The 13,533-nt window shown below is 30.4% G+C and overlaps 1 protein-coding gene across 1 annotated transcript; it reads right to left on the reverse strand.

The window, feature by feature from the left end:
* Positions 1–1,764: 1,764 nt before the first annotated feature.
* Positions 1,765–2,991, reverse strand: LOC105112554 (homeobox leucine zipper protein). The gene is made up of 2 exons (XM_011008287.1): positions 2,465–2,991; positions 1,765–2,304 (listed from the first exon to the last, which is right to left on the reverse strand). The coding sequence occupies exons 1-2, from the start codon at positions 2,804–2,806 to the stop codon at positions 2,047–2,049; spliced, it is 600 nt and encodes a 199-aa protein (XP_011006589.1). The 5' UTR covers positions 2,807–2,991; the 3' UTR covers positions 1,765–2,046.
* Positions 2,992–13,533: the final 10,542 nt, after the last annotated feature.

The following is a 13,533-nucleotide window of genomic DNA, read 5'->3' on the forward strand; positions in this document are numbered from 1 at the left end:
AAATGACCTCAATTTTTTACACAAGAAAGCTGAGATAATTTCCTACAACTTTCATGTTTAAAGTGATCCCAATTTTGACATTATCAATGACGTTTTGGACAGAGGCCTACAACTTTTATATAGAACTCAAGATTTAAAAAGGCTATTTTCAATTCTAAATTATAGCAATAACAAAGAAGTTCGAATCTGTCCTCCAGCCCGAGCACTGTTCAGTGTTTGACCCATATCTGGAGTTCTAAAAGTCCAAATGACCTCAGTTTTGTATTTGTTATCTTGTTCACTCTTTAATACTTTGCTTGTTAAATGACTAATTTAGATTTATGTTATATAAGACTTGGTAGATCAAATTCTTGGCACTTTCATAGCCCATACTGTATGGTATATTTAACACCTGAGCTATGAAAGGAACTTAATTTGTTGTTAACATAAATTATAATCATGAATACTTGACGAGATTTACAACTATTAGCATTAATCGAATAAGATAACTAATGTAATCATATTAAGAATTTGTAATCTGATTGGAATCTCTTTTGTGTGTGGTTTCGAATTGAATAATAAGAGTTTATATTATACTTGTTTGACATATCATTAGTGGATCCTCTAACCTTAACATTTGTTATTATCATTGTCTAATCTTTATATTGATCTTCCATCTCAAAGTTCTCATCAATTTCTTCTTTATTATTACTATTACTATTACTATTATTGTTGTTCTTGTTGTTTATAATTTGTACAATTAACCCCCCGTGATTCGATCCTGGTCTTACTAGGTTATTTATTACTTCGACACTCCTGCACTTGGAAGAATACATCAATCTTTTAGTCGTGTCAGTCATTTCATAAATAATAACATTATATAAAAAATTAGTCAAGCTTACCTTATTCTCTTTAGCACCATAAGAAATTCTCTACTAGAATAGCATTAATGTTAATAACAAAAGTTTAGGATTAAAAAAATAGAGAAAAAATTAACGACCTAACTTAATTATATTAATTTGTTTTTGAATTTTTTCACTTGTTTTGAACCTTTTTGATATTCACTTGTTTTGAACCTTTTTTTATCAAAATAATTTTATATAAATATAGTATAGTCATTTCATAAATAATAACATTATATAAAGAATTAGACAATCTTGCCTTATTCTCTTTAGCAGCACAAGAAATTCTCTACTTGAATAGCATTAGAAAAGATAAAAATTAAATTTTATATTATCTAAAAGTACACCATATAACTCCATCGTACCCAACACTACCTTGTTTTTCTCCCTGCTGAACAGATAAATATTCACTCGTCTTGATTACTTCCTTTGGAAAAAAGAAAAGAAAAACAAAGAGGTTTGCTTCCACTCTCCCTCGTTTATAGGAGGAATTTGTTTTGATCCTATTCCATACTTGTAGGCCCTATATGTGCAATCAAATCTAACATTTCCTACGGACCAATACTCCTGATCCAAATTTAAAAACCAAGATAGTCAAGGAAACAATGCATGCTTGGCAATAGACCATCAAACACAAACTAAAATGATGCAGATGCAAGGGTGTGGTAAATCTGGCCACAGCATTGATGCAGGGAGGGAGCACCGAGCATGTCATCAAAGCCGGAGCAATTTTGGGGCCAAAGGCACCAAAACCTGCAAGAACAACAGCGAAGGCTTCTTGTATTTGCCAGTCCACACCCCTATTGGAGTTGAAACAGGCATCAACTTCTGAGGAACCTCAATTGCAAAACCTAACCACAAGAACCAGCCCAACTGAAATCCATTCAGAATAATCAAGACCAGACTAGATTCCAACCAGGAAAAAGCAATCCATTTCCAGAAATCTTCACAATGCATAAACAGAAGAAAAAAACAGCAACACTGCATTCATCGATGACCTATTAATACAGAAGCCACATGCGAAAGCAAAGAGCAATGCACATCTTCCACTACCTTCATCTAAAGTTGCTAAACTTCGATGTAATTCCTAGGCACACTTGACATGATACCACAATAACAACAAACCTAGCTCAATGTTTAAGGGAAGAAAAACCAAAAAGAAAATCTAGAGGATATCATCATAAGCAATAATTTCTCTGCCTTTGAAAGGCACGTCTAACACAGAAGGACCGTCATTGCTACTACTTGCTGGGTTCACTCCGGCTGAAGCAAGCTTATTACCTCTCCCGTGTCTGCTTAAAGGTATCCCACCCCTCAAGAGTTTGGAGGATGATGAGGATGGTGACCCACTGTCCCTCTTACCTCCAGCTCCAACTCCTTCTCTCCATTGCACAAGCGGATCAGTTGCCCGTAGCACTTGGACCTGAAAAAAAACCTAATTTCAAAAATCCAAAATTGAAACTAACCAATAAAGGTGAACTAGGGCAAATTCTACAGCACCTTCCATTTACCAATGCAATTATCAATTATTATTTTTTTGTGAAAGTTTAACCGAATAATAAATAAATAAATAAGATTGTAACCTTTTTATGGTTTATAGCGATGCCAAAGGAAGAGTCAAGAGAAGCGGTGATGGCTGCCTCGGCTGAGTCCTTGGAACGATAAGTGATGTAACCAATAGCATCGCGATCGATCCTGATGCGGGAGATTTCGCCGTAGATTGCGAATCGCGACTTCAGATCAAGGACTGAGCAGTCCGGAGGTAGATCCACCACAACCACCGCAGGCGGCGGTGGAGGCTTCGTAGATGGCTTGATGTCGTTCGGTTGGGCTTGCGGAGGAGGAGGAGGAGGACGACGTCGTTTAGGGTAGGGAGCAGGTCGGTCGTAGCGCGTGGAGTTGGATCTGTCTCTTTTGCGACTCATCGTAATCTGGTGGTTCAGTTCGAGGGAGACACGCACGTGATGCCAAGAGAATGAACTCTTGAATAGGTACGCTTCTAATCGGATTGCAACGTTGCCGTTTCTAGTTGGTACGGGAAATTAAGTAAAAACCCTTGCATTCGACTGGCGAAAACAATTGTATACCAAAAAAATGATGGCTAATTTCTCCAAAAGAAAATGTAACTATTATATATTAATTGTAAGATGCTAATGATGGCGTTTAGCGTGATTCCGGGTTGTTGCCCGTGCGCTGTTGGAGACGCTATTCAGCATTTTTATCAAGTTATACTTTGAAATTGTGATTCATCTGCTTTTTTTATAAAAAAAATAAGTTTTTTTAGTTTTAAATTAATATTTTTGGTTTTTTAATATTGTTACAATGGATCAATATCAAAAATAAATTTTTAAAAATATAAAAAAATATTATTTTAATATATTAAAAAATATTTTAAAAAATAATATTTATCATATTTCTAAATAAATCCTAAACTTATTTTAATTTGATGGATAAATACAATGATCAATGTGGCTAAGGCCCTGATTACCAATGTGCTTCAAAGAAAATTAAGTGGGAGTTAATTGGTGTGACTCAATTGATTTGATAGGTATTATTAATTTAATTTATTTATTTTTAAAAAAGTTATATCAATTTAACTTTTTTATATAAAAGAAATAATTGAAATGACAATATTTTAGATTGATTTGAGTTAAACTTAATTGGTCTATCTAATTCATAATTTGTTTAATTGGATTTAATAACTTTATTTTTTAAAATATTTTTATTTAATTATGCCATTATAAAAATGAACATTAACAGGAAAGATAATGAATAAAATTATGAATGATAAGTGTAATTTTTTAACCTAAATTTTCTTTTTTGATTTATGTAGTATTCTTTTTATTTTAACAACAAAACAATTTTTTTAATACATCATTGAATAAAAAGCAACAACAATAAAAAAAACATTAAAACAATAATTGGGCTTGATATTTCACTATAGTTCAAAAAACATTATATCGTGCATTGAAAAAATATAATAATAATTTTACTCTTATCATGTAAAATAAAAGAACTTTGTTATTTGAGGTAATAAGATATTTCCTCCATAATCTATTGGTCATTATAAGAGTCGAAGGGACTTTTACTTTTTTTTTTAACACAATATAATTACCAAATTACTATTAAAAACAAAGTTTATTTAACTAGTGTCTCGAGGTATTTTTGAATTTTCATGGTTTAAAGTATTATCAAATAACTAAATTATCTTAAAAGCAAATTTTATTTGGCTAGTGTCTAGGAAATTTTCTATATTTTCATCATATTTTTTTTGTTATAATTAAGTATTCTAAAGGGTAGTTTAATATTTTAATAAATATAAAATATAATTAAAAAAACCACAAGTGCAATACAATGGCTTTTTCAATGGCAATGGAAGCGATGCATCAAGCTCTATCAAGTGGTGGGATGTATGTAAGCGGATGACAAACAATGTGGCTTTGATGAACTATTTTTCTGTCATTTTCTTTCTCTTTTCTTACCTTAAATTTCACACTTGTCCTTCTAAAAATCAAATATGTAATATAAATTTATATTTGTATTAATTTTATTTTTTATTCTTTTGATTGCAATTTGTTTTGATTTTAATGTCTTTTGAAGTTGAATTTGTTTTTCATTTTCATTCCAAGGCATTTGATTTCAATTAATTTTTTTTTATCAAATTTGTTCTTTATCATTTTGATTGCTATTTTTTTTTTGTTTTTAATCCTTTACTTGAGTTTTTTTATTTTTAAATTTTGTTCTTCATTGTTTTATTTAATTTAATTTTTACACCAAAAAATGTCTTTATTCTTATTATTGTTATTTGTTTTTTTAATCCTTTTCTTGATGGATCTTTTTTCAATTTCATTCTTTGATATTTGGATAATTGAGAATTTTACTTCGTAGTTTTTTCATGTTCACTTTCTACGTGGTAATTTCAATCTCATAACTCGAATAACAAGTTTTGAAAGTTATCCCAATTTAACTTTAATCTTTTTTAGGTTTTTTATTTTTATTTCATTGATATTAGGTTTTAGATATTAAGCTTCATTACTTTTTCACATTCCATCTAGATCTCATGTATCAAGTTGTAGGTTAGTTGAGTTAACCAACCTGAGTTGATTCAAGTTTTTTTTTTAATTGATTTTCTTGGTTTTGCTTTTCATTATTTGGTTCACTTGAGAGCTGACCTCCATTGTTTTATTTAATTTTTTTATTTTCATATATGGTTATCCTGGTCTCACAATCAGGCCACAAATTTAGCATGTTGACTCGAGTTGAGTTGTTTTTCTTTTTAATTTTTTTTCAATTTATCTATTGGCATTTAATTGCTGGTAATTGAACTTTAAATAAAAACTCATCTAATAAAAAAACTTGAAATAATGTCTCAATATTTCATATATGATTGAAGGTTAAAAAAGAAGAAGAAGTGATTCATGTGATAAAATCATATGTGTGTGTGTAAAGTTTATTTTCATTAAATATCCATAAGAAAATTTTTATTTTATTTTTTGTCACATCATGTGTATAATAATTAAGAAGTAATTGTTAACATTCCTGTGGATATTAGTTAAGAACTATATTAGTAAAGAACTATAATAAAATTCATCAATAATTTAAATATAATGTTAGTGTTTTATTTATAGTGCATTTCAATTAAAATATAAAATAAAAATCTTAGGGGAAAAACTATAAAACTAGGGCAAGTGCTTGGAACAAAGAAGTTGGACTAGAGAACTTAGCCCTCCTACAAAAAGATGGTCTGACGTGTATGAGTTTGTAAGACTAGGTTCATTATGAGTTTGTAAGACTAGGTTCATGTGCTTGACCTTTTTTTTTTCCTTATGTTTAGTTGCTCAGCCTTTTATTTTTTCTAAAAAAAATAAAATAAAGCAAACAATATATTGGACCCAATTTTGGTTACTATATAGATATATGAAAAAGTCGAGCCATGGTTTTTTCAACTAAAAAATATATTTTCATTTAAAAACACCTAGCAAATACATTGTGAATCTCATTAAACAACTTTATAACCTCAAAAGTCTCCTTAATCTATTCAAAAAACACAAAATTAAGTAACAAAAAAACCATTCCTTAATTATGACTACCTTTTATAGTAATATGAAAACTAAAAAACACCTTAATAAAATTTATCTTATTAAAAGAAACTTAGTGGCATTAAGATTAACTATTTTTATGGTTGAAATGTGGTCAACCAATTCATTTCTCCCTCCTTCCTTATTTTCTAAATACTTTCTCACACTTAAATTTTAGAGACTAAAACATAAAATAAATAAAGTTCATAACTGACATGACCAAAAGATTGATGTCTTTTTCCAAGTGTATGAGTATTAAACTAATAAATAACCTGATAAGATTGGAGTCGAATCACATGAAGGTTAACTATATAAATTATAAACAATAAGAACAACAACAACAACAATACTAAGAAGAAGAAGGAGGAGTTAAAGAGAACCTTGAGATGTAAGATTAATCTAAGAATTAAATAATGATAAAAAAAATATCAAGGTTAGAGAATCCACTAATGGTATTTTAAACAAGTACAATATAAACTTTTTTTTATTACTCAACTAGAAACCACACACAAAGGAGGTTCCAATCGGATTATAAATTGTTAACATGATTACATTAGTTATCTTATTCGAATAATACTAATACTTGTAAATGTGTCAGGTGTTGATGATTATAACTTATGTTAACAACAAATCAAGTTCCTTTCATAGCACAAGTGTTGGTTATACCATACAGTTGAACTATGAAAGTGCCAAGTATATGTTGTACTAAGTGTTATACAATATAAATCTAAATTAAATATTTAACAAGCAAAATATTAAAAATAAACAAGATAACAAATATAAAACATGTTAATATCAAACACTAAGGTCCATGTTGAGTTATACTATACTTATTCTTACACCATTAGTGTAACCTTTTCACTTTGACATAATAAACTTAACTAAACATAATAAAAGAGAGAAACATAAATAAACAAGTTAAGAACTTAAATAAGATAAAAATTAACTAAGTAAAGGAAAGGAAATGAAAAGAATCAATAAAAGAGTAATATAAGCAAAACTTAAGAATTACAATAAAGATAAAGCAAAAAAATAATCTTGATATGAAAATCAAGATGCCTAAATGCATGACAAATGCCTCCTTTTATAGGCCAAAATTGAAAACTATTGATTTGGTGACTAATTGTTGAGTGGGTGGTTATATCTTGACTTGGTGATAATCTTTATCTTTTTGTCTGAACAAAATGTCATTACTAATGTCAGAATTTAAACACACTTGAATTAGGAAAGTTCTAGTAAATTATCTCAGCTTTTCAATATAAAAAATTGAGGTGATTTGGACTTCTAGAACTCAAGCTATGGGCTGCAAGATATGGATTGCAAGATATGGACTGAACATTGGATAGTGTCTAGGCTGCAAGACAGATTTGAAATTTTTCGTTGTTGTTAAGATTTGAACTTCCAAACAATAGAATTGAGTCTTACATTTTTATAAATATCTTAGGCCTATGTCTTAGCTTTCTAGCCATATAAATCAAATTGAAATTCAAGATCTACAGCTCCAAATATGACCTAATGAATGAACAGTGTTCTAGTTTGGACCGAACAAGTATCACTTTTCTGATCTTTACCCTCTTTTTATCTTTTTAATTTCAGTAGTTGAACTCATTAATCAATCCTTTGATTTATGTGATAGGCCTGCATTTAACATGAATATTTACTATAAATTAAAGGTATCTTATCGTATCAGACTTGTTATTATAAAACATGCTTTAGTTAAGGAGTTATTGATACTTCACGTACAAAATGCTGATATAAAACTGACATGACCAAAAGATCGATGTCTTCTTTCAAGTGCAGGACTGTCGAAGTAATAAATAACCTGGCAAGACAGGGGTCGAACCACAAGGAGGTTAATTGTATAAATTATAAATAACAACAATACAATAACAACAATAATAATAGTAATAATAAAACTAATAATAACAATAATAGTAATAGTAATAATAGTAGTAGTAGTAATAGTAGAAGAAGAAGAAGAAGTTGACGAGAACTTTAAGATGGAAGATCAAGGTAAGAATTAAACAATGGTAACAAATGTCAAGGTTAGAGAATCCACTAATGGTATTTCAAACAAGTATATTATAAACTCTTATTACTTAAATGGAAACCACACACAAAGGAGGTTCCAATTAGATTATAAATTGTTAACATGAGTATATTAGTTATCTTATTTTAATGCTAATACTTATAAATATTGTCAGGTATTCATGATTATAACTCATATTAACAATAAATCAAGTTCCCTTCATAGCACTGGTGTCGGTTATACCATATGATTTGTGCTATGAAAGTGCCAAGCATTTGTTGTACCAAGTATTTTACAACATAAATGAAGATTAATGATTATAACTTAAAAGTGCATTTTTATGAGGTTTTATCTCATCATTTTGCACTTGAAGTATCAATAACTCCTTAACTAAAACATGTTTTATAATAACATATCTAATAATATAAGATACCTTTAATTTATGGTAAATGTTCATTTTAAATGTAGGCTTATCACATAAATGAAAGGATTGATTGATGAATTTAAGAACTAAAATTGAAAGGATAAAGAGATGGCCAAACTTAGAAAAGAGATGCCGGTGCAGTCCAAATTGGAACATTGTTTGGTAATTGGGTCATATCTAGAGTTGTAGATCTTGAATTTAGGACTACTTTATATAGATGGAAAGGTAAGACATGAGCCAAGATTTAAAAAGGCTATTTTCAAATCCAAATTGTAGTAACAACAAAGAAGTCTGAATCTGTCCTCCAACCCAAGCACTGTTCAGGTGGCCCATATTTGGAGTTCTAGAAATCTAAATGACTTTAATTTTTTTTACCCTAGAAAGCTGAAATAATTTCCTACAACTTTCATGTTTTCAAGTGATTTCAATTTTGACGTTATTAATGATGATTTGGGCATACAAGAAAAGATAAGGATTGTCGCCAAGTCAAGAGTTGGTCACCCACTCATCAATTAGTCATCAAATCAATAGTTCTCAATTTTGGTTTATAAAAGGAGGCATTTATCATGCATTTAGGCATCTTAGTTTCCAGATCAAGATCATGCTCTTGCTTTCTCTCTTTGTATTTTTTGTAATATTTATGCTTTGCTTTTATTAATATCAAGTTTATGCCTTTCATTTCCTTTCATTTACTTAATTAACTTTTATCTTATTTTGTTTGTTTATTTTTCTTTCTTTTATTATGTTTAGCTAAGTTTATTATGTCAAGGTGAAAAGGTTACACTAATGGTGTAAGAATAAGTATAATGTAAACTTAATATGGACTTTAATGTTTGATACTAACATGTTTTATATTTGTTATCTTGTTCACTCTTTAATACTTTGCTTGTTAAATGACTAATCTAGATTTATGTTGTATAACACTTGGTACTTTCATAGCCTATACCGTATGGTATAACCGATACTTGAGTTATGAAAGGAACTTGATTTGTTGTTAACATAAGTTATAATCATGAATGCCTGACAATATTTACAAGTATTAGCATTAATCAAATAAGATAACTAATGTCATCATGTTAATAATTTATAATCTAATTGGAACCTTCTTTGTGTGTGGTTTCCAATTGAATAATAAGAGTTTATACTATATTTGTTTGACATACCATTAGTGGATCCTCTAACCTTGATATTTATTATTATCATTGTTTAATCATTATGATTAGTACTTAAAAGTGCATTCTCATTAAGGATTTATGTCATCATATTGCACCTAAAGTATCATTAAATTCCCTAACAAAAGCATGTTTTATATTAGCAAGTCAAAATATAATATACCTTTAATTCATGATAAATGTTCATCCTAAATGCAAGTCTATCACATAAATAAAAGGATTGATTGATGAGTTTAAGGATTGAAATTGAAAGGATAAAAAGAAGGCCAAACTTAGCAAAGTGTTGCTGGTGCATTCCAAACTCGAACACCGTTCAGTAATTTGATCATATCTGGAGCTGTAGATATCAGATTTAGGTCCATTTTATATCGATGGAAAGGTAAGACATAGACCTACAACTTTCATATGAAGTCAAAGACTCAGTTCTGCCGTTTTCAAGCCCAAATCTTAGCAACAACGAAGACGTCGGAAGCTGTCCTGCAGCTCAAGCACTAAAGTAAAAGACTCAGTTATGCCGTTTTCAAGCCCAAATCTTAGCAACAACGAAGACGTCGGAAGCTGTCCTGCAACTCAAGCACTATTCGGTTTTTGGCTCATATCTTGAGTTCTAGAAGTCCAAATGAGCTCTGGTTTTTTTTTTTTATGGAAAGCTGAGACAATTGCCCACAGCTTCCATAATTCAGTTGGCTATAATTCTGATGTGAGCAATGACGTTTTGGCCAGCTAACAATATCAAAAATCAGCCCACAATATCAAAAAAACAGCAGCCATTAATGTCAAAAACCAGCCACCAAATCAATGGATGACCACCAATTCTTCAATCAATCAATAGTTCTGAAACTTAGCCTATAAAAGGAGGCATTGTCCATGTATTTAGTCATATTAATTTTCAGATCAAAGTTATCTGCGTGCTTTCTCTCTACATCTTTGTAATGTTCAAGTTTTCTTTTATGCTATAGTAATCTCTTGTTTATGCTCTTTCATTTCCTTTCCTATACTTCGTTAGCTTATATTATGTTTATGTTCTTATATTGTTTATTTGTGTTTTTCTCCTTCTTAATGTTTAGCTAAGTTAATTATGTCAAGGTGAAAAGGTTTCTCTAATGGTGTTAGAATAGGTATAATATAAACTCAATATGAGCTTTAAATGTTTATATCCAAGAAAGATTATTATTAACATGTTTTATCTTTTTATCTTACTAATTCTTAATACCTTGCTTATTAAATGGTTAATTTAGATTTGTGTTGTATAATATTTGGTACATCAAATGCTTGATCCTTCATAGTTTTCGGCCGACATCGTTATTATGATAGGAACTTGATTTGTTGTTAACATAAACTAGCAACATGAATGCTTGATGATATTTATAAGTATGGTATTACTTAGATAAGATAATTAATATGATCATGTTAGTAATTTATAATGAGCTAATAACAAGAAATCATCCGATTAGAACCTCCTTTGTGTGTGGTTTCTAGTTGAGTAATAAAAAGAGTTTATATTATATTTATTTGAAATACCATTAGTGAATCCTATAACCTTGACATATGTTTTGTTATTGTTTAATCCTTACATCAACTTGACATATGTTTTGTTATTATTTAATCCTTACATCAATATCACATCCCAACACTTTCTTTAACTCCTTTTCTGTTATTATTCTCTTCAAATCTTTTTCTTTAATTGTAATTCATATAATTCACCTCCCTGTGGTTCGACCCCGGTCTTGCTGGGTTATTTTACTTTGACACTCCTGCACTTGGGATAAGACATCAACTCTTTGATCATGTCAAGTTTTTGGCGCCGTTGCCGGGGAGGTAAGTTATTGTATAAATTAAATATTTTATTTTATTTTATTTTCACTTTTATTTGTTTTTCTAATTGTTGTTTCTTTTTCTTTTTCTTTTTTCTTTTCTTTTCTTTTGTATTTGCATGAGAGTTTGGACACGTACATTAAGTGGTACACTTTCTAGAAAATCATCATTTTCTTCAGAAAACATGGCCGAAGAAGATAATCAATCAATTCATAATGAAAATAATGAGAATAATGAGAATAATCGTGTTAGAACACTTAGAGATCATATGAATCCAACAAGAACAAGTGCACCATCATGTATTGTTTTTCCTCCTGATGCATCTCATTTTAATTTTAAGCCAGGTATTATTCAACTTTTACCCATTTTCATGGCTTAGAATTAAAAAATCCATACTTGCACTTAAGAGAATTTGAAGAAGTTTGTAACACTTATAATGACTTAAATTGTAGCATGAACACCATCAGATTAAAGCTTTTTCCTTTTTCGTTAAAAGATAAAGCTAAAACATGGCTACAAAATATTAGGTGAGGATCCATTCATGCTTGGGATGAAATGCAACAATAATTTTTAAAGAAATTTTTTCCTTCTCATAGAACAAACTCTTTCAAAAGACAAATCACCACTTTTACTCAAAAACCAGGAGAAACATTTTACAAATGTTGGGATAGATATAAAGACTTGCTTAATACCTGTCCTCATCATGGTTTTGAAACATGGAGATTGTTTTCACAATTTTATGAAGGGTTAACACCTAAAGATAGGCAAATGGTGGAATTGATGTGCAATGGAACTTTTGAAAATAAAGACCCTGATGAAGCAATGGAGTACTTAGACTTGCTAGCTGAAAATGCTCAAAATTGGGACACCACGGGTACTTGTGAGGCACCAGGTAAAACTCAATCTCATACATCTAATGGAGGCATGTATAGCCTTAGGGAAGATCATGACCTCCAAGCCAAATTTGCATCTTTAGCTAGAAAAGTTGAGGCACTAGAATTAAAAAAGAGTGGTCAATTAAAATCTGTTCAAGAAATTGTGTGTCAAATTTGTGAAACCAATGAACACTCAACCAATGATTGTCCCACGTTGCCTTCTTTTAAGGAATGTCTCCATGAACAAGCCAATGCTTTAAATAGTTTCCAAAGACCAAGTCATAACCCGTACTCACAAACGTACAACCCTGGTTGGAGAAATCACCCAAATTTCAGTTGGAAAAGTGGTAACAATAATGCACAAACTTCATAGCCACCATTTCAAACACAACATAATTTTCAAAATTCTCATGGATATGCACCTCCTTATATTCCCCCTCCTAGAAGAAATCTTGAGGAAACATTACATGCATTCATTGAAAAGCAAGAGACAATCAACACTCAAAATGCTCAAACCATGGCTGATTTGAAAGATACTCTTGCAAAGTTCACATCTGCTCTCAGTTTTCAGGAGAAAGGTAAGTTTCCATCTCAACCCCAGCAAAATCCCAAAGGGCAATACAATTCAAGTACAAGCAATTCCGGAAGCCAACATTTGGATCAAGTCAAATCAGTCACTAGTCTCCGCAGTGGTAAGGTTATTAAAAAACCCATTCTTGAACCTTGTGAGAAAGAAGGTGAGTTAGTCTCCAAGGGTAAGGAAATGGTTGAACCTGATCATTGCAAAGAAGAGACTGATTCTCCGCCAACACTTCCATTTCCTCATGCCATGACCAAACAAAGGAAAGTCAATCACAATTCTGAAATCTTTGAAACTTTCAAACAGGTAAGGATTAATATACCTTTGCTAGATGCTATTAAACAGGTACCATCTTATGCTAAATTTTTGAAAGATCTATGCACTGTAAAGAGAAAATTGAATGTGAAAAAGAAAGCCTTCTTAGCCGAACAAGTAAGTGTCATTCTTCAAAATAATAATGCTTTGAAATATAAAGACCCTGGTTGTTGACACGACTAAAAGATTGATGTTTTCTCCCAAGTGCAGGAGTGTCGAAGTAATAAATAACCCGGCAAGACCGGGGTCGAACCACATGGAGGTTATTTGTACAAATTATAAATAACAATAATACAACAACAATAACAATAACAATAACAATAACAACAACAACAATAATAATAATAACAATAATAATAATAAT

This window comes from Populus euphratica, unplaced genomic scaffold, assembly GCF_000495115.2.
Source record: "Populus euphratica unplaced genomic scaffold, PopEup_1.0 scaffold346.1, whole genome shotgun sequence".
Lineage (NCBI taxonomy): Eukaryota > Viridiplantae > Streptophyta > Magnoliopsida > Malpighiales > Salicaceae > Populus > Populus euphratica.

Excerpts from the sequence above, each read along its gene's own strand:
- LOC105112554 (XM_011008287.1), bottom strand. The coding sequence starts at position 2,806 with ATGAGTCGCAAAAGAGACAGATCCAACTCCACGCGCTACGACCGACCT. Across the intron at positions 2,305-2,464 it reads TCGCTATAAACCATAAAAAG|GTCCAAGTGCTACGGGCAAC; the intron begins GTTACAATCTTA and ends GTTTTTTTTCAG.